Consider the following 573-nt stretch of genomic DNA (forward strand, 5'->3'; position numbering starts at 1 on the left):
GGGGGCGTGAGGTTGGGGTGAGAAGGGCAGGTGGGGGGGGGTGTGAGGCTCTTTGGAGAAGATGGGGCCCTCTGGCCCATCCCACACCTCCATGAGCACTCCCTGGGAGATGTGATGGTCACCACAGCCTGGCACTGAGCTGGTGACATGGGGACAGCTTGCCTGTCTCCTGCAGGTGATCCAGGTGATGGAGCGGATGCTGCAGGAGAAGCAGGCTGGGGCAGGCAGGACCACCAAGCAGCCAGCGGGTGGGTATAAACAGTGACAAGGACACTCAGGGAGTGACCCATATAGAGCTGCCGGGCTCTACTGGTGGCCACCTCCTTCCAGTGGTTTCCACCATGGGCTGGTCTGTGGTGGGGGATCAGAGGAGGTCCTGAACCCTCTCTTACCCATCTCTGGATGTGGAGGAGGTGGGGGCTTGCTCCTAGCCCCCATCTCTGCATTGGGGGGTGTAGGACACATCCCAGTGATCCTCCCACCCCATGCCACAGGTGAAGCCCTCTCTGGGGAGGTGTACACCATGCTGCTGGCCGAGAACCGCAGGCTGCGGGAGGAGCTGGCAAGGTCCGT

At 62.3% G+C, this 573-nt stretch overlaps 1 protein-coding gene across 1 annotated transcript in view; it reads left to right on the forward strand.

Annotated features, from left to right (window-relative positions):
- Window positions 1–567, forward strand: part of CCDC33 (coiled-coil domain containing 33) — a gene marked incomplete at both ends in the record, with an annotated part of 1,362 nt that extends 795 nt beyond the window's left edge. The window contains 2 exons of the mRNA XM_029084810.1: window positions 176–248; window positions 495–567. Of these exons, the coding sequence (XP_028940643.1) occupies window positions 176–248; window positions 495–567 (146 nt within the window). The remainder of the gene's footprint in view (window positions 1–175; window positions 249–494) is intronic.
- Window positions 568–573: the final 6 nt, after the last annotated feature.

This window comes from Antrostomus carolinensis, unplaced genomic scaffold, assembly GCF_000700745.2.
Source record: "Antrostomus carolinensis isolate BGI_N321 unplaced genomic scaffold, ASM70074v2 scaffold27484, whole genome shotgun sequence".
NCBI classification, from domain to species: domain Eukaryota; kingdom Metazoa; phylum Chordata; class Aves; order Caprimulgiformes; family Caprimulgidae; genus Antrostomus; species Antrostomus carolinensis.